This window comes from Rattus norvegicus, chromosome 8 (genome assembly GCF_021556685.1).
Source record: "Rattus norvegicus strain SHRSP/BbbUtx chromosome 8, alternate assembly SHRSP_T2T, whole genome shotgun sequence".
Taxonomy (NCBI): Eukaryota; Metazoa; Chordata; class Mammalia; order Rodentia; family Muridae; genus Rattus; species Rattus norvegicus.
The window spans coordinates 127,228,252-127,245,099 of record NC_141541.1 but is presented as its reverse complement, the minus strand read 5'-3'; the positions used below and the strand labels follow the sequence as shown (position 1 = coordinate 127,245,099).

General features: G+C 48.4%; 1 protein-coding gene across 4 annotated transcripts in view; it reads left to right on the top strand.

Annotated features, from left to right (window-relative positions):
* Scn11a (sodium voltage-gated channel alpha subunit 11) overlaps positions 1-16,848 on the top strand; it is a 70,332-nt gene that overhangs the window by 29,888 nt on the left and 23,596 nt on the right. For all 4 annotated transcript variants that reach the window (NM_019265.2, XM_087560757.1, XM_087560756.1 and 1 more), the window contains 8 exon segments: positions 4,146-4,275; positions 5,821-6,059; positions 7,562-7,741; positions 9,089-9,445; positions 12,509-12,910; positions 14,239-14,352; positions 15,491-15,608; positions 15,990-16,144. In NM_019265.2, coding sequence (NP_062138.1) covers positions 4,146-4,275; positions 5,821-6,059; positions 7,562-7,741; positions 9,089-9,445; positions 12,509-12,910; positions 14,239-14,352; positions 15,491-15,608; positions 15,990-16,144 — 1,695 coding nt within the window.

The following is a 16,848-nucleotide window of genomic DNA, read 5'->3' as shown; positions in this document are numbered from 1 at the left end:
GTTATAGGAAGTGGGCACAGAGACCCGGCAGACACGTCTGGCATTCAGGCTCTGGCGTAGTGGGAGTTAAGTGGCCGGGATGGGAAGGGTTAAGATGATCTGGGCTTTAATGGGAGGAGGGGCCTTGAACTCCAGTTCCTTTTTATCACATTGTCTAAATGAGTTTACACGTTAAAAATGGAGATTTATGAATTGGGGCTCCCGGTGGTGGGCGCCCACTGTTTATTGAGGCCAGATGGGGACCAAGAGCTGAACTGGTGAAGATGATCTGAGGTCCGCCAAGTGGAACTTCTTAAGATTAGCTACAGACAGGCAAGGGCGTGTCCTTTAGCGCAGGCATTTTGGGAAGGACAGTGTGGCTGTTGGCTTGATCTGAAGCTAAGCCCAAGGCACTGGAGTACAGGTAGGTTACCTGAGCAGCCGTTCCTCATGGAGAGGAGAGTGTGTTATGTGGACAGGAAGGAAGTGCACTGTGCCACCCAAGGTAGCCGGAGGCTGAACCCCATGGAGTTAGGGTATTAGAGTCTGTCTGTCTGTCTGTCCCTGCATCTGTCTTATTTCTATATCTATATATAAACACATTAATTTTAGTCCATCATTGGTTAAAGATTGCTAGGGACCAGTGATCATAATTTTGCTGTGGTTTTGACTTGCTGTGCAATGGGACAAAGGGGTTTGGGGCTATTAGAGGAAGTGCTTGAGGTGAGGCCCTGGGACATGGATAAGGCAATGAAACCAACAACATCCCTTTGGTACAAACCAACCTAGAAATGACCGGAGTTGGAGGAATGGTAGTGAGTTAGTAGCAAATCAGAAAAGATGCCCAGGAGAGTGGTGTCTAAGCCCAGTGGGGTTCACCAGGCAAAAGGAAGAGCAGGTGTTGCCGGTGCAGAGATTAACATGTGCCAAGGCCTGGAAGCGAACAATGCCCATTAAAAAGCATGTGTGTGTATGTGCATGCACATGTGTGTGTGCGTATGGATGCACGTATGTATGTGGGTGCTTTCGGATGTGTGTGTTTGTATCTGTGTGCATGTATGTGTGTGCCTCTGTGTGTGTGTGTGTGTGTGTGTGTGTGTGTGTTTGGGGGATGGTGACAGAGTCTGTATTGGTAAGATGGGACCAATGACAGAAGGTCTTAAAAACCAAGCCAAGGAGCTCGTTCAGTCTTTTCTGTGGAAGGTGAGAGTGGGGAAGCTGGGAAGGGTTCCAAAGGGACGCAAGAGATGTTTTTTTGTTTCTTTTGTTTTGTTTTGTTTGTTTTTTGTTATTTGTTTTTAAGACACAGTCTTATTATGCAGCCCTGGCTGTCCTGGAGTTTGCTCTGTAGACCAGGCTGGTGTCAAATTCACAGAGATCCATCTGCCTTTGTCTCCTGAGTCCTGGGATTAAAGGCGCGAACCACCAGGCCCGACCGGAGACGTGTGTTTTTAAAATCTCAGATGTAGGTTGATACAAAAATAACTGTGATTTTGCACTGTTGACATTTACTTGCTATTGGAATGCAATCTTAACAAGCAAAGATCTTCTTCTATGCATCGTTTTAACGCTCAGCTCCTGCCTTATGCTTTCTTGCCAAATATTTCTACTTGCTGTGCATTTTACATATAACTTATGCCAGTGTCATCTCGACCTTCCTAACGCCGTGGCTCTTTAACACAGTTCCTAACGCTGTGGCGACCCCAACCATAAAATCATTTCATGACTACTTCATAACTGTAATTTTGCTACAGTTATGAATCATAGTGTAAATATCTGTGTTTTATAGTGGTCTTAGGTGACCCCTGTGAAAGAGTCATTAGGCCCTCAAAGTGGTTGTGGCCTACAGGTTGAGAACCCCTGCCTTATACTATGGAAACAAAGTTAGGCCAAATTTCTTACTTGATTTCAAAATGGGTCACAAAGCGGCAGATGACTCATGACATCAGTGGCCCACCCAGGGACGACCCCAGTGAACGTGGGATACAGTGGCGGCTCAACAAGTCTTGTAAAGGAGGCAAGACCTTGGAGACGGAGAGCTTAGCGGCCAGCCATGGGAATTAACGGTGGTTGATTGACAGCCGCCATCACTGCCTGTCAACTATCAAATCCCATCCTCTTCCAACTTGAGGAGAAGTGACCAGTGGGCTCAACATGAACATTCAAGGCTGTTTGGTATTTGAAGTACATTGGAGAGCTGGAACAACTCACAGTGGGTGCCTTGTGAAAATCCCAAGAACATGTTGTTTTGAAGCCTTATGCTCCATGATGACGACGACAGACCATTTCTGTATAGAATTTTGACATCTGAGGAAGAGTGGCTCTCCTACAGACAATAGCCAGTGATGACCAGTGATCACAACTCACTTTTTTGAGCCAAACCTGCCCTAGGAAAAGGTCCCAGGCGCTCTGTGGTAGTCTACTGCCTGCGTGATCCTCTTTAGTTCTCTGAAGTGAAATCATTACATCCAGGGAACATGCTGAGGAGAGGAGGTGCGTGTGCCCCAAACCGCACCGATTGCCCTTGGCATCGGCCAGCAGCAAGGGCCCAGTTTTCCACAACGCCTGACCACATGTCACACAACCCACCCTTCGAAAGTTAAACGGGTGGGGAATGAAAATTGTCTCATTTGTAGCATTCACCCAATCCCACAGCCTACCATCCGGTCCTCAAGCATCTTGACCTCTTTTTGCAGGGAAAACGCTTCCACAACCAGCAGGGTGCAGAGGAGGCTTTCTGAGAGTACCTGGGACCCCAGAGCAGAGATTCCTCTGCCATGGGGATAAACAAACTTAGCTCTTGTTGGCAAAAACATGTTGATTGTAATGGCTACTATTTTGATTAATGAAGGTGTGTTTGAGCATAGTTATAATGGTTTAAAGCTCACGGTCTAGAGCTGAAATTTCCCTTTTAACGAGCTAAACACATTGAAGAGAAGGAGTTGGAGGAGAGACTAGAGGAAACCAATTAAGACGTTGCCACGGTAACCCAAATAAGAGGTGGCAGCAGCCTGCACCAGCCCCCCACCCTAGTCCCCCCACAGAACAATGTGTAACTTTTCCTGGAGAGAATAAAACATCTTCTTACCCAGGTAGGGCATCAATGACAGACCAAAGAAAGATTTCACCTGAGCCTAGCTTGGTGAGCCAATAATTTTATTGGGCTTTCTTATAGGCACATGGGGGACTCTTATGACACCTGTGTCATTGAAAAGCCCGCCTCAGTGTGGGTGATGCCTTGCAGAAGCTGTATCTAAGAAGTGTCTACACAACTGTGGCCAACCAGTCTGCTCTCCCCAGCACCTGTCTACTAATTTTATAATTCCATGGAAGCAGCTCATCGAGATGGCTCAGGGTTAAGGGAATACACTCCCAAGCCTGACCACTTGAATTTAATTCTCAAGACCCTCATGGAGGGGTAGGAAGAGAGGATCCATCTCTTCAAGTTGCCCTCTGACCTCTACTCGTGTGCTGTGACACACGCAGATGCAAGAAATAAGAAAATACTTTAAAACCCACATGACTGCGCCTTGCGGACCCTTTAGCTTTCCAAATCGCTTAAACCTTGGGGGCTTCCTTAGCTCTCCGAGTCTCAGAAGACTCCCTTCTCCTTCTGGGAGGGAGCCCTTGAATCTGTAGGAAACAGCCAAGAGCAAGGATGAGGAGAGGTAAGCAAACTTACCCACAGGAGGCGGTGCCGGGCAACTGAGTTGAGTAGGGCTTGCGGCTTATTGGGTGATTTGTTGAGAAAAGAGAGGACGTGCGTTAGGGGTTGGAAAAGATGGCCAGCTCCATTTTGGATGCATGGTGTCAAGCTGCTTCTGGGGCCTCCCAGACTAGATACGGAGTGGATCATCTGTCTGAGGAAAGACAGGAATGAGGTCTGGGTGATCCTCGCTAGTAGAATTATTCTTGTCACTAGGGTGGAGAGTATTTTGTTTGCCCTTTGTCAAAAGTGGAAAAGTTTCTGTAGGTCAGACCGTATAGGAACATTGACTGATCAAATTCTACTTCTCTGGCCTGTTCCACATGGGCAAAGGAAACTGATTGCCTGATTACGGTATCTGGACCTCTCCGTATAAAATGCTCCTTATCGTGACGTCCTTATGAAATTCGGGGAGTGTCAACTCCCACCTTTAGAAGGCTCCCCATGCTTTCCCTTACAGCCACAGCTCCTTGAGCAGACCAAACGACTGTCCCAGAACTTGCCAGTGGATCTCTTTGATGAGCACGTGGACCCCCTCCACAGGCAGAGAGCGCTGAGCGCTGTCAGTATCTTAACCATCACCATGCAGGGTAAGTTCCGCATTGCCAGGAGAGCCAACTTCTATGATTTCTTTATCTCCCTTGTCCCCAGTCCCTCCACACAGGAAGCTTCCTGGGACCACCTCGCTGTACCACCTGCAAAGACAGCATGCAAGAATGTGGCTTGATCGAAATGGGCCTTCCTGGGAGATATGCTATCCCCAGTGGGCTGCTAGGTCGGGGTTGGCTAGAGGTAGGAAGAGATTTCAGCCTGAGAACACAGACAGCACCTCACAAGCAGGCTGGCCAGCCTCAGGAGGTCTGAATGACAGACAGTAGCCAACAAGGCAGCTTGGAAGACCTTACCAGGAGGCAGCAGTTTTTCTCAAAGTTAGAGCCAGGGATCCTGCATGGGACAAACAAGACCGTATAGACAGACCAGCCAAGACTCTGTGCTAGCCCTGGTTGACAGCAAACAGCGGGCAGCCCCAGGAAAGGTCAAGACCATCAACAGCTGGGAGTAGATGGGGCCTTTCACATGCATGAACTATCACATGGCCTCTCTTGGCCTGCATGAGTCTTTGAAATGGTTCCCAGCAAATCAGGACTTACAAGCACCTGAGGGCCTGGGCTCAAGTAGCTGACAGAACACCAGTGACAAAATAACATGACAGAGCAACTGAAGGAAGAAAGGGCTTATCTGGGCTCACAGTTCGAGGGTGTACTCCATTATGACGAGGAGGAGGGCATGAGAGGCAGCTTGTCACACTGTGGCTACAGTCAAGGAGAGAGAGGGAGAGACGGAGAGAGGGAGAGAGAGAGAGAGAGAGAGAGAGAGAGAGAGAGAGAGAGAGAAAGGGGGTGGGTGGGAGGGAGGGAAAGAGGGAGAGACAGACAAACAGAGAAAGAGGGGGAAAGAAGGGAGGGAGGGAGAGAAAGAGGGAAGGAGGGAGGGAGGGAGAGAGACAGACAGAGAGAAAGAGGGGAAGAAGGGAGGGAGACAGACATACATAGACAGACAGAGAGAAAGAGGGGGGAAGGAGAGAGGGAGGGAGGTAGGGAGGGAGGGAGGGAGGGAGGGAGGAAGAAGAAACCAGTTGCTGGTGTTCTCACTCTCTTCATTCAATTCAAGACTCCAGCCTGAGAAATGGTGCCTTCTATGTTAGAGTGGGTCTTGCTGCTTCCAGTAATCTAGGAATTCCCTCGCAGACACACCCAGATGTTCGTCCCCTGGTATTTTCTGACCTTCTTTTCTTCTCCTCAGCCCTGGCATCCCTTGGCCAGGTTTAAAGCTGTCACCGTGGACTCTCTTAGAAAGCAGAGCTCATGCTCTGTCTCTCTCACGGGTTCATAGCCAATCAGTGTCGGCCTCTGGACCCCGTCTGATGTACTTGACTTTGCCACATGCTGGCTGTGCGCAGAGGTCATTTCCCCTGCACAGCGCTTGGCGGGAAAAACTTCCTGGTTATTCCAATCAGTGCCCGCTCGATCAGTCAAGTATCACAAAAGACCCTGGGAAGGAGGGAAGAGGTAGGCAGAGAGCGGCCGGGCTGGTTCAGAGCAAACACTTGATTGTTCTTCCGTTCCATTTTCCAGAACAAGAAAAATTCCAGGAGCCTTGTTTCCCATGTGGGAAAAATTTGGCCTCTAAGTACCTGGTGTGGGACTGTAGCCCTCAGTGGCTGTGCATAAAGAAGGTCCTGCGGACCATCATGACGGATCCCTTTACTGAGCTGGCCATCACCATCTGCATCATCATCAATACCGTTTTCTTAGCCGTGGAGCACCACAACATGGATGACAACTTAAAGACCATACTGAAAATAGGAAACTGGGTAATCTTGGGCTCTTGTAAAGCATAAAAGAATCTCGAGTCGTTGCTCCTTTGAAGTGTAGGCGTTCCCGGTAGCCTCACCCAAACTGCAGCCTTGGCTTCCTTAAATGGGATCAAGGCAAGAGAGGAGTTTGGGTCTGAGTTCTGCAGGGTCACATCGCCAGCTTCCCTCGGGCCTTCTAAAGGTCTCTTTAGCCATGTAGGAGAAGGAAGAGTAGACAGTCCTAAAAGAAATGTTCTGGGTGTTAAAAAGGAAAAAACAATTGAGAAGCTGCTAAACTGGGGCTGGGTGTAGCTCAGTTGGTAATGTGTGTGAAGCCTTGGGTTCAATCCACAGCACTGCCACATACATTGGGTGTGGTGGTGCGTGTTTGGGATCCCCGCACTCAGCAGTTAGAGGCAGAAGGATCAGAAGTTCAAGGTTATCCTCACTCACATAGCAAGTCCAGTGCTAGCCTGGGCTACATGAGACCCTGTCTCACAACATCTGTCCCTCCAAGAAAAAACCATCTCCAGACACTCATGGTAATGACCTCCATGGTTCTTCATTCTGGGAATACCGAGTGTCACAAAACAATGTAGATTTGGTATCTAGATAAGTTCTCAGAGAAGATGAGCCAAGCCCAGAAGATGTAAGTGGATGTCAGAGAGAGAGAGAGAGAGAGAGAGAGAGAGAGAGAGAGAGAGAGAGAGAGAGGATGGAGTGACGTCCTGGATGTCACTGGTTCTTTCTGAACAGAGTGAGTCTTAGTCACACTGGGAAACCCCAAGGTAAGGAGGAAGCCAAGCTTTGAACGCTTGCCCACTTTCTTTCATGGTTCCTGTCAGAGGCAGTTTTTTTTTTTTTCCCCTCATGGGAAATTGAGTCTCTCATATGTCAGAAACAACCAACGGTTAGTCAGTGGATGCTTTACTCTAATTAGTAAATTTACTCTAATTTATTCTAATTAATGGATTAATGGGTTAATATCCAACCTTCTTCTAAAGTTCCACTTCTCTTAATTGTAAAAAAACCCAAAACAAACCAAGCCATACATTTTAAATTTTAAAATAAGGAAACTCTCCAGCTTTATGTATTTTCTTGGGGAGGGGGGCTAGCGAGACCGAGCGGGAGGAATGGGGGAGGGAAGTGGGTGTGGGGGAGGGCAGCGGGAAGGAAAATGAACAAGAAGAGTATATGACATTATGTAGAGAAATGTTACCTAACACACTGCCTTGTATGATATCATAAGAAGTTAACAATAAAAGCAGTTTAAAGCAGAAATGTAGCTAGAGGCAGGATCTGGGTGTCGGGGGCACAGACCCCGCCCCTGCAGTCAGCAGACCTGCCATTTAGCGCCTCCTGGTAGATGCAGCTGTGGTAGTGCAGTGAGGCGTCTGGGCCTGTGTGCCCTGTGCCTGGACCTTAGGTTGGCCTCGGCCACCATGCACAGGAACCACTGTGGGTCCCTCAGACCGTCCTTCAGCAAAGCTAACTTCCTCCTGTCCTTTGTCCCATTGAAGGTTTTCACGGGAATTTTCATAGCGGAAATGTGTCTCAAGATCATCGCGCTCGACCCTTACCACTACTTCCGGCACGGCTGGAATGTTTTTGACAGCATCGTGGCCCTCCTGAGTCTCGCTGATGTGCTCTACAACACACTGTCTGATAACAATAGGTCTTTCTTGGCTTCCCTCAGAGTGGTAAGGCACTTTCTTTCGTTTCGTTTTTACGTCTTAAATTTACTTTTAGCGTGCGCATGCGTGTGAGTGCATGTGTGTATGTGTGCAGTGTCACAGGACATCTTGTAGGAATTGATGCTCTCTCCGACCCTGTGGATCCTGGGGTTCCAACTAAGGTCAAGAAGTGCCTTTGTCGGGGTTGGGGATTTAGCTCAGTGGTAGAGCGCTTGCCTAGCAAGCACAAGGCCCTGGGTTCGGTCCCCAGCTCCGAAAAAAAGAAAAAAAAAAAAAAAGAAGTGCCTTTGTCCACTGAGCCATTTCACTTGTTCCATTCTTTCCCCCTCCTTTCCTTCCCTTCCCTCCCCTCCCTTTCCCTCCCTTCCTTTTCCCTTCCTATTCTTTTCCCTCCTTTCTCTCTTCCTTCTTTTTGAGACAGGGTATTGCTATGTAGCCCAGGCTGGCCTGGTTCTCCTTGTATAGTGCAGACTGGCTGTAATCCTATAGACCTACTTGCCTGTGTCTCCCAGTGCTGAGGTTATAGGCATGTGCCACCACATCTGGCCCTGGCCCCACTTTCTTATGTCACCATGTAACCTAACACCCTGAATAGGAAAAAAAAAATTGAATAGGTTCAACAACTATTTTGGACCAAATCTTAATTTGTCACATCTTAACTCTAGGACAAAATTTGTATTCATCCACCTCTCTAGATAGCCCAAATTGGCCTCTATTTCCCAATCTCCCTCCCAAGGCCTGGGATTACAAATGTGGGCTGCCACCCCCAGCTAGTTTAGGTTGATTTCTTAAAAATGATTTTTAAAAGTTTTATGTGTGTGTCACATGCACAGGTGTGTGTATTGTCATGCATGTGTCGGTATGTTTTTTGTGTGTGTGTGTGTGTGTGTGTGTGTGTGTGTGTGTGTGTGTTTCCACAAATAAATGGATAAATGCAATTTTAAAAAGATTTAAATAGGAACTGGAGAAATGGCCTAGCAGTTAGGACTAGGTGCATTCCCAGCACCTACACGGTGGCTCGAAGCTGTCTGTAAATTCAGTACCAGAGGTCCCGACCCGCTCTTCTGGTCTCCTCCAATACTGCGCAGATGTTGTACTCTTGCAGGCAGATGACCAATATGCATAAAATTCAAAAATAAAAAAAAGATTTAAATTAAAAAGTAGAACTTGAGACCGGAAGCTGGTGACTATGCCGCAGGTGGGCGTGGCAGGTTTTGAAAGTCCTAAGAGCTTGCGCAGGTAGGCGTGGCAGGTTAAGCGCTGGGGTTGAGGGTCACCATTTGCTTTCCACACTAGCTAGCTCGCTGCACGTGTGAGCGTAACTTTCCTTTGTTTTTACCCCCGTTTTCACAGCTGAGGGTCTTCAAGTTAGCCAAATCCTGGCCCACGTTAAACACTCTCATTAAGATCATCGGCCACTCCGTGGGCGCGCTTGGAAACCTGACTGTGGTCCTGACTATCGTGGTCTTCATCTTTTCTGTGGTGGGCATGCGGCTCTTCGGCACCAAGTTTAACAAGACCGCCTACGCCACCCAGGAGCGGCCCAGGCGGCGCTGGCACATGGATAATTTCTACCACTCCTTCCTGGTGGTGTTCCGCATCCTCTGTGGGGAATGGATCGAGAACATGTGGGGCTGCATGCAGGATATGGACGGCTCCCCGTTGTGCATCATTGTCTTTGTCCTGATAATGGTGATCGGGAAGCTTGTGGTGAGTTGCTGGGCTTTCTCATCCAGTGTGCTTTGATCTCATTCATACCCTACCGCACTCACATCTCTCTCTCTCTCTCTCTTTTTTAACCCATCAAATCCAGTTTGTGATCCTTATATACTCTTGGATCTGTGGTCTTCCATTGACGTGTGGCTAATTTACTAGGAGCAAAACTTTTAAAGGAAACTGACACCCCCCCCCCCCCCCTTACGGCAGCTAAGGAATTACAAATCTCTCCTTGTCTAGGGTGGGACTTCAGGCTGGGGTTTGGTCCCGCTGGGGTTTGCACTGGACGGTGTATGCCGTCGTAACTGCTGAGAGTTTGTGTGTGCAGCTGCCTGGCTGTGTCGGGAAGGCACGGGTTCCCTGTTGTCTTGGTCCACTGCTCCTGGGTCTTAAGTCTTTACACAAAATGATCTGTGAGCCTCGGAGACAGCGTGTGGTGGGCACTTCCATTTAGAGCTAAGCATTCCTCAGTCTCTTAACAACACTTCACTAGTGACCATTGTTATTCAAAGTATGAGACAATCGAATCTTAAAAATTCTCCTTTTTATGGGGTTGGAGAGATGGCTCACTGGTTAGGAGCACTGGCGGCTCCTCCAGGGGACCTGCGTTCAATTCCTAGCACCCACACGGCAGCTCACAGCCGACTGTAATTCCTGTTCCAGGGACCTGACTCCCTCTTCTGGAGTCCTCGGATTCTAAGCAAGCACACCGTGGACAGTCATGTGCAGGCAAAAGACTCACACATGTAAAAATGAAACTGAAAAGAATATTATTTTGATTTTGACCAGAGGAAGGTATAGACATGAGACGAAAGCTCTTTAGCACACGGGACAGCGGTGTGTTCTTCACCGGCTCTGCCCATTGGCCAGCCCACCCCTGATGCTTGGTGATTGGCTAAGACTCCTGATCAGTGATTGGCTAAGACAGTCATCCTCAATCTTCCTAATGCTGCGACCCTTTTATACAGTTCCTCATATTGTAGTGGCCCCCAACTGTAAAATTATTTCATTGCTACTGTAAATTTGCTACTGAGTAGTGATATAATCTGATATGCGACCCTTGTGGGGGTTGAGACCCACAGGTTGAGATCCGCCGGGCTAAGGCAAGGCCGTATGACTCGGTTTGGTGGATAAGATAGACAGAAGTATCCACTGGGGGAACATAGGACGGCTTTTCGTTCTTAAAAACATGCACAAGAGGCAAAGAGCTCACGTGGCAGTGTTCAATGTACAAACACAGGGACCTAAATCCCATCCCAGAATGAATGGAAACAAAGAGTCTCTCGTGATGGCCGGCACTTACGTGACAGTATGGTGGCAACATGAAGGCGGGTGATTCCTGAGGATCGCTGGCTAGCCTAGGTGAGCTCCAGGCAGGGAGAGATGTTGGCTTGAACAATCAAAACAACAGGAACAAAATCTGAGGTTGACCTTGGGTTATACATGTACCCCTATGGCACACACACACACAGGGTGGGGGGAACGGAGGGAGAAAGGAGTAAGGAACAAGCAGAAGGTCATGGGGCAGGTGTAAGTAACTGTCCACATGGATGGCTTTGTCCTATGTGCCTAATGAATGGTATCTGCACGGCTGGTAAGCATCACAAGGGTCAGAAACCAGGGCATCACTAATGGGAGTTGGAAGAGAGCCCTGAGAAAGGATCCACTGACCACTGTGGTACTTGAAAAGGCCGCTTAAGATTCAGGAAGGGCTTAGATGTACAGAGTTTCTTCTTGAGCAAAGGTCCAGGGAGAGGAATTCTCCTGGAAAAGCTGAAGATCTATGACTAGAGCCAGTCATACCCTCAAACATTTCCCCACGAAGGGCAGCTCACAGCCACCTGTATACAGCTCCAGCTTCTGGTGCTTCCGTGAGCACCTGGCTATATACACTGTATGCATACTCAGACAGACAGACAGACAGACACATACACACAGAGACATACATGTAGACACATACAGACATATAGACACACACAGACACACAGAGACACCTACACATAGACAGAGACACGCAGACACACAGACACATACACAGACACACATAGACAGACACACATATTGGCACATAAGGACACACACAGACCCACATAGACACACACAGACACACATATAGGCACACACAGACATACATAGACATAGACAAACACACAGACACACATATAGACACATAAAGACACACACACAGACACACACATAGACATACATACAGACACTCACACAGGCACATACAGGCATACACAGACACACAGAGGAGTAAAAAATAAAGACTAATGTTAAGTTAAAAATTAATTAGTATTCAAAGCATAATAAATTGTGACATTTATATTTGTGACGTAGAGTTTTTTCTTATTCCTATGTGGTGTGTCACTTGAGTGTGTCCATATGTGTGTGGGCACCTGTATATGCAGGCACACGTGTATGCCTGGGTGTGTGCATTGGAGGTGTGTAGAGGCTCTGAGAGTATGTCTACTCTTCTGTCTTGTTCTTTGAGGCAGGATCTCTCACTCAATCCCAGAGCTGGTCGGGCTAGCCAGCTTCCTCCAGAGATTTCTTAACTCTGACTCTGCGGCTGGCATCACAGGTGGGCTTCCATGCCCACTTGGCATTTCTGTGGGTCCTGGGGACTTGAACTTGAACTGCCAAGCCATATTCCTGAGCTCTTGCCCTCTCAGCCCAGTGGGACCCTTTCCTCTCTGTCACATGTGTTCATCATTACCGCTGCCCTTTAAAAAAAATCACCATGTCTTCTATCTTGTAGTCTTTCTATTTCATGACTGATACCTACACTCGCACTCACATATACACTCGATTAAAAAGCCTTAGAGGATCTGCTCACGAAAGAGAACACATGGTCTCGGTCTTCCTGAGTCTGGGTTCTGTGTCTCTTGTCTTTCTTCTTTCCCTGGGCTCCGTCTTGCCACCTCCTGTGTAGGAGAGCATTGTTGGGAGAGAGCGGGACATCTCATTTGATTGGGTTGAGCTTTGAGGGAAAGGTTGTTCTAGGGGTTCAAAGCACTCCTTCCTCTGCTAACCTTCCCTTACTACTCCCCTCAGGTGCTTAACCTCTTCATTGCCTTGCTGCTCAATTCCTTCAGCAATGAGGAGAAGGATGGGAGCCTGGAAGGAGAGACCAGGAAAACCAAAGTGCAGCTAGCCCTGGATCGGTTCCGCCGGGCCTTCTCCTTCATGCTGCACGCTCTTCAGAGTTTTTGTTGCAAGAAATGCAGGAGGAAAAACTCGCCAAAGCCAAAAGAGACAACAGAAAGCTTTGCTGGTGAGAATAAAGACTCAATCCTCCCGGATGCGAGGCCCTGGAAGGAGTATGATACAGACACGGCTTTGTACACTGGACAGGCCGGGGCTCCGCTGGCCCCACTCGCAGAGGTAGAGGACGATGTGGAATATTGTGGTGAAGGCGGTGCCCTACCCACCTCACAACATAGTGCTGGAGTTCAGGTATGGAAGGCCCGCACATCACATTAGATGTGGTTGGAGCATATGGTCATCTCGGGAACTTGCTCAGGGACATGCATTTATAAAATGTATATGTTCTTGGACACACCAGGCTAACCCCAGGAGGGTTAATGAGTTCTCTGTTTGCAGCATGATAGGAGGTGTCAGAAAATCTCCCACGGAGTAACCCGCAGTTCGATATATCGCTGGTTCTGATGTTGTCAAGTTGATACCCAGGATTAGCCACTGCAGACTGTTTTTAGATGCCCTTGCAGATCACCATGCCAAACTTTCCGTTTTTTTACGAGGTGCTACCCTTGCTTGCCTTCATGCTTTTCACTTCCTCTGTGTCTTAGCTTCCTGTCCTGTTGCTGTGATGCAATGCTCTGACAAAAGCAACTAAAGGAAGAGGTTTATCTCAGCTCACAGCTCAAGGTACAGCCCACCATGGTGGCATAGAGGAGGCAGCAGAAGCTTTAAGCAGCTGCTCACACGACATCCACGGTCAGGAGGCAGAGAGTGTTGCATGCTGCTGCTCAGCTCCCTTCCTCCACTTGCACAGTCCAGGATCCCAGCCAGGGGAGGGTACCGCCCACAGTGGGCCATCTTCCCATCTGCATTATCATTCCTGGATAATCCCCCAGAGGCATGCCCCGGGGCCACACTCCAGGTGATTCTAGATTCTACCAAGGTGACAGCATGCTAAGTTGCTAAGAAACCCTCCATATTCAAAGGATAAAAACTGCTTTTCATCTTTCTGACTCTTTGTCTATTCACGGTAATTGCGAATTTTACTTTTTACTAAATTGTGGCGATGAATGCACGAATTTCAAAATATTTTAAATCTCTATGTTGCTACTGCGTGGTGGCTCAATGGGTGAAGCATTTGGATCCCCAGCACATGCATTAAAACAAAACAAAATGCTGCTAAGTGCCTGTGATTTGATCACAGGGGCTAGAATCCCTACCACTTGCTGCCCAGTTGGTCTAGCCAATTGGTGAGCTCTGGGTTCAGCAAGAGACTCAAGTATGGTGGTAAAGTGATTCACAAAGGCCTCAGGTCTCTACATGCAAACATGCATACACACACACACACACACGCACACACAAACATGCACACATGCATACACTCACACGCACACACACATCTTGGAGTTAACTGCAAAGGCTGAGTCTTACACCAGAACCATTTACTGTTGCGATTAAGGAACTTTGCAGTACATTCCTGTCCCTATTTGGTTCAGTAGTTTTCAGGAACAGATTAAACTCCCTTTATGTCAAGTGATCTGTCCAGAGTGATATTAACTCCACTCTGGGCTTCTATGTGTCAGGCCGGTGACCTCCCTCCAGAGACCAAGCAGCTCACTAGCCCGGATGACCAAGGGGTTGAAATGGAAGTATTTTCTGAAGAAGATCCGCATTTAAGCATACAGAGTACTCGAAAGGTAATGGTCCTGGGGTATGGCTGGGAGGAGCATGCGACTTCTCCACACGGAGTCTCCACATGAAGCTTGTGGAGAAGTAGCAGAATGAATGGAGAAATGACCACCAGGGTAGAGCCTTAAACAAGCGTATGAGTCAGTGCCTTTTAGCTTTGCTACGTTAACATTTGGGGCAAGAGAACTGCCCACTGGGGTGAACTTTCTTGTGAACTTTAGGACGCCTATTGGTAACTTTTGGTCTCCATGTACTAGATATCAGGAATATCCTGGGGTTGGGGATTTAGTTCAGTGGTAGAGTGCTTGCCTAGCAAGCACAAGGTCCTGAGTTCGGTCCCCAGCTCTGAAAAAAAGAAAAAAGAAAAAAAAAGGAATATCCCACTAGCTATGATAATTAAAAAGGTCTCTAGTTCTGGAGAGATGGCCATTTGGTAGATTGCTTGCAGCAAGTATAAGGATCTGAGCTTGATCTCCAGAGACCACAAGAGAAAGCCAGGCACGGTAGTCGGGGCTTGTAGTCCCAGCACTAGGGAGGCAGAAGTAGGAAGATCTCTGGGACTCACCTCACTAGTCAGCCAGACTGGCCCACTTGTTAATCTCCAGACCAATGAGAGAGACTGTATCAAAAAAGCCATGATGGCCAGATCCTGAGGCATAACACCTAAGAATATGCTGTGGCCTGAACAAACACACACACACACACACACACACACACACACACACACACACACACACACACACACTTTTATTTTTTTTTAAAAAAATATGTCTCTAAGCATCACTGGAATGTCTTCTACAGGGTTAAGTCAGCCAGAGCCACTGGCCTAACCTATTATTCTATGAGTTGGGATAGCTGAAAATCAGTCTCAGTAGAATAGCTTTCTTGTTATCTACCTCTCTAACTGGCAGCCTACGAGGGCTATGATTTGTTGGAGGGGAGGGTTGAGCTAATGTTCACACATGTACCTGGCTGCTCCTTAGCCCAGGAGGTGATTTAATTCTCTCCTGAAGCAAGGTCGGTAGAGAACAGAAAGTCCCAACAAAAGCGGTGTGTACTTATATCCGTACATCTCGAAGCCTCTGCCTGGTCATCGGCTTGGCCATCTCTGTGGCTGACGTCTCTTCCCTCTGTCCTCACATGCAGAAGTCTGACGCAGTGAGCATGCTCTCGGAATGCAGCACAATTGACCTGAATGATATCTTTAGAAATTTACAGAAAACAGTTTCCCCCAAAAAGCAGCCAGATAGATGCTTTCCCAAGGGTAAGTGGTCATGGTTTTGCACATAGCCTTTGAATGGGGTTTGCGTTCTCTGTACCTCTGTGGTTGGGGTGGCTGCCTCGTTTCTAACACCACTATCATGAGATAATTAGATTCTAGTAGAGGAAATTTCAAGAAACTCTTGGTTTAGGTATGCTCCATCCACACAGCCCATTAAGCAGAGTGGGTATCCAGAAAGCTCTTCTGGAGAGCTTACTGGGCCAACTCGTCAGACAATATGTGGTGTCCTTAGGACATCCACTATCAGAGCAGATGGTGAGGAAAGGGACGAGGCATGAAGGCAAGGGGCATGAAGAAGCATGAGAAGCCAGGTGGCTAACTAGATCCTCTCCAGACACTAATGCTACAAAGGTTTCCTTTCAGGCCTTAGTTGTCACTTTCTATGCCACAAAACAGACAAGAGAAAGTCCCCCTGGGTCCTGTGGTGGAACATTCGGAAAACCTGCTACCAAATCGTGAAGCACAGCTGGTTTGAGAGTTTCATAATCTTTGTTATTCTGCTGAGCAGTGGAGCGCTGGTAAGGATGCTTTTGGAGAAGAGACTGGGCAGCTGGGGGCGCTCTATCATGGTGGCCTGGCTGTGGGAACTGGGCAGCTGGGGGCGCTGCGTCATGGTGGCCTGGCTGTGGGAACTGGGCAGCTGGGGGCGCTGCGTCATGGTGGCCTGGCTGTGGGAACTGGGCAGCTGGGGGCGCTGCGTCATGGTGGCCTGGCTGTGGGAACTGGGCAGCTGGGGGCGCTGCGTCATGGTGGCCTGGCTGTGGGAACTGGGCAGCTGGGGGCGCTGCGTCATGGTGGCCTGGCTGTGGGAACTGGGCAGCTGGGGGCGCTGCGTCATGGTGGCCTGGCTGTGGGAACTGGGCAGCTGGGGGCGCTGCGTCATGGTGGCCTGGCTGTGGGAACTGGGCAGCTGGGGGCGCTGCGTCATGGTAGAGTGGAGGTGTTCACTGATAACTTCCTTGTTGAGCAGGGTTTCACACAATGTCTAGACTAAGATTCATACTCTGAAGATGCTTTCCCTGGTCAAGGGGCTACCCCAGGCCAGTTGCAGAAAGTACTTTGGATGTCTAGCCCTTGAGCTTGGCCTGCCCACCTGCTCTGCATTTCTGGAAGATTCCTAGATCCCTCCATCCACATACTTCCTCCTTCGGACAGTTCCTCCCCTCACTTTCCCTGAAGATCATGGTGTTACTTTCTAAGATAAGATATTACAGGAAGGGGT